The 2,020-nt window shown below is 43.6% G+C and overlaps 1 protein-coding gene across 1 annotated transcript; it reads left to right on the top strand.

The window, feature by feature from the left end:
- Window positions 1–691: 691 nt before the first annotated feature.
- On the top strand, window positions 692–1,813 carry LOC138893024 (uncharacterized). Its single transcript, XM_070176790.1, has 2 exons — window positions 692–1,548; window positions 1,660–1,813. The coding sequence occupies exons 1-2, from the start codon at window positions 692–694 to the stop codon at window positions 1,811–1,813; spliced, it is 1,011 nt and encodes a 336-aa protein (XP_070032891.1).
- Window positions 1,814–2,020: the final 207 nt, after the last annotated feature.

Here is a 2,020-nt window from a genome sequence, read left to right as displayed (position 1 = left end):
AGAAGTCTAGAGGCTTATAGGGAGATTGGCATCTTTGAGCAGGTTCATTTCCCATTCATCAGAAAAATATCATCGCTTCTTCGCACTACACAAAAAGAAAAGAAATTTTGAATGGACACCGGAGTGTCAGCAAGCCTTGAAGGAGCTGAAGAAATATTTTCCAAGCCCTCTGTTTCTCTCAAAACCAAAAGAAGGAGAAATGTTGCTAGTCTACCTCGTGGTTTCAGAAGTTATGGTAAGTGCAATTTTAGTCTGGGGGGATGAAGGTATGCAATCTCCCATTTATTACGTTAGTAAGATTTTAACGGGAGCAGAAACTTGCTACCTACATCTGAAAAAGTTGGCCTTAGCTCTCGTAGTTGCCGCTCGAAAGCTGAGGCCCTACTTCCAATGCCACTAGTTAGCTATGGTGACTACTTTCCCTCTGAGGAATATCCTCCATAAACCCGAGCTCTCGAGTAGATTGGCCAAATGGGCCGTCGAAATAAGCGAGCTCGATATAGAATATAAACTGAGGACTGCAATTAAGTCGCAAGTCTTGGCTGACTTCGTGGCCGAGTTCAGTCGGGGATTATTGCCTCTAGCAGCTAAGGAGGCAATAATTGTGTCAGAATCGACATCGGGAGTTTAGACCTTATTTTCGGACGGAGCTTCAAACGTAAAAGGGCCCGGGCTCAGAATAGTCTTAATCATGCCTTCGGGGGAAACCTTAAGGCAAGCCATCAGAACGATTCCTTTAACTAACAACGAAGCAGAGTATGAAGCTTTGATTGCAGGGATCGAACTGGCCCTAGGACTTGACTCTGAAGTCATCGAAATCAGATGTGATTCGCAGTTGGTGGTAAATCAGGTCTACAGAATTTTTGACACCAAAGAGGAATGTATAAAACAATACGTGGTAAAGGTTCAGGCTCTATTGGTGCGATTCTGGGAGTGGTCAATAACTCATATCCCGAGGGAAGATAACGCGGAGGCAGATGCATTGGGAAATTTAGGTTCATCAAGAGAAATTCAAGGATCGGAATCAAGGATGGTAGTACAACTGATGAACTCAGCCTTGGACACAGATGGTTACTATGAGGTGAATCCTACTAGTTTGGTCTGGTACTGGAGAAATGAAATAATCGATTATCTCGAGCATGGAAAGTTGCCCGAAGACCCCAAAGCATCAAGAGTGTTGTGTGCCAAAGCTGCATGTTATAGCTTCAAGAAAGGCCAAATGTACAGAAAATACTTTCAAGGCCCGCTGGCCCGGTGCTTAGGAGCACCAGAAGCTAACTATGTCATGAGAGAAGTCCACGAAGGGATATGCGGAAACCACTCAGGTGCAGATTCTTTGGTGCTGAAATTAGTTCGGGCAGGGTATTACTGGCCCCGTATGGAACAAGATGCTAAAGACATCATACAAAAATATGATAAATGTCAATGCTACGCACCACTAGTACATCAACCGGCAGAACCCTTGCATTCGGTTTTGTCCCTGTGGTCATTCATGAAATGGAGGATGGATATCATTAGACTATTGCCACTGGCTCTTGAAAAGGTAAGGTTTATTTTAATTTTAACGGACTATTTTTCTAAATGGGTGGAAGCAGGTCCTTATCAGAAGATTGGAGAGCGTGATTTGGTCGACTTCCTGTGAAAAAATACAATTTGCAGGTTTGGAATACCAAAAGAGATTGCATGCAACAATGGGCCGCAGTTTATCGGCGCAAAAGCTACAAAGTTCCTTGAAGACTTGAAGATAAAGAGGATTACCTCTTCACCTTATCATCCGAGTGCAAATGGTCAAGCGAGTCAACAAACAAAATAATTATTGAAAACCTCAAGAAAAGGTTAGAAGCAGCAAAAGGAAACTTGCCCGAAGAATTACCTGGGGTTCTATGAGCCTACCGAACAACGACCAAGTCAAGCACGGGAGAGACCCCATTTTCCCTTGTATACGGTGCAGAAGCTTTGATACCGGTGGAAGTGGGGGAACCAACCTTAAGGTATTTTGAGGAAAATGAAGGATTGAACA

Source organism: Nicotiana tomentosiformis, chromosome 5, assembly GCF_000390325.3.
Source record: "Nicotiana tomentosiformis chromosome 5, ASM39032v3, whole genome shotgun sequence".
NCBI classification, from domain to species: Eukaryota; Viridiplantae; Streptophyta; class Magnoliopsida; order Solanales; family Solanaceae; genus Nicotiana; species Nicotiana tomentosiformis.
This window is presented reverse-complemented; position numbering and strand designations above follow the sequence as displayed.